This window comes from Sceloporus undulatus, unplaced genomic scaffold, assembly GCF_019175285.1.
Source record: "Sceloporus undulatus isolate JIND9_A2432 ecotype Alabama unplaced genomic scaffold, SceUnd_v1.1 scaffold_6056, whole genome shotgun sequence".
In the NCBI taxonomy this organism is placed as follows: domain Eukaryota; kingdom Metazoa; phylum Chordata; class Lepidosauria; order Squamata; family Phrynosomatidae; genus Sceloporus; species Sceloporus undulatus.
Window position 1 is genome coordinate 2,374 of NW_024808975.1, and position 861 is coordinate 3,234.

General features: G+C 39.1%; 1 protein-coding gene across 1 annotated transcript in view; it reads right to left on the minus strand.

Annotated features, from left to right (window-relative positions):
• The window catches only part of LOC121918211, a 3,195-nt gene extending 2,340 nt beyond the window's left edge, over positions 1 to 855 (minus strand). The window contains exons 1-4 of the mRNA XM_042444297.1: positions 823 to 855; positions 633 to 697; positions 443 to 491; positions 59 to 154 (exon numbers count right to left, since the gene is read on the minus strand). Of these exons, the coding sequence (XP_042300231.1) occupies positions 59 to 154; positions 443 to 490 (144 nt within the window). The 5' untranslated portion in view covers position 491; positions 633 to 697; positions 823 to 855. The remainder of the gene's footprint in view (positions 1 to 58; positions 155 to 442; positions 492 to 632; positions 698 to 822) is intronic.
• Positions 856 to 861: the final 6 nt, after the last annotated feature.

Genomic DNA, 861 nt, shown 5'->3' on the forward strand with positions numbered 1-861 from the left:
ATCTATCTATGTATCTAGGCATCTAAATATATTTATTTTCCTGGCTCCCTTCCCTTACCGTCGGCGATGATGGAGGCTCCTTGAAAGCATTCTCTGGACACTCCAGTTTGTCCTGCGCCTCATCTTCCGCTGCACAGATGCCATCTTGGAAATGCTATCAATAAGGGGAACAAGTGAGAGAATATATACATACATACATACATACATAAACATACATACACACACACATATATATATATATAACATTAGTCACAATAGATTTACAGTAGATTTTATTCTATGGTAAGTGTGGAATTTAGAATATATACACACACACACACACACACACACACACACTATGAGCGTCTAATATGTATTTTCCTATAGGCCTAATAGTTGAGCACAAATAATAGAAGAATATATTGCCTAATATAAGAAAATAGTAAAATTACTCTTCCCTTACCATTGAGGATGTAGCTGGCTTTACAAAGATCCTTCTGGTTTTTGGCATTCTGAAATACAGCAGGAAAGGTGTAATTATTATTGTTGTTGTTGGTAATATTGTTATCTGCTGGGGTCAGTTCCAGCATACCCTCCCTTCCTTGCCTTGCCTTTCCGGACTGGGAAGCATTCTTTGCTTGCCCCTTTGTTACCTGGCCAGATGCTCCACTTTGTCCTGCGCCTCGTTTTCCTCTGCAGAGACGCCATCTTGGAAATGCTATCAATAAGTGGATTTGGAGGCAACAAGTGAGAGAATATATCTATATCTATCTATCTATCTATCTATCTATCTATCTATCTAGGCATCTAAAAATATTTATTTTCCTGGCTCCCTTCCCTTACCGTTGGCGATGATGGAGGCTCCTTGAAAGCATTCTCCAG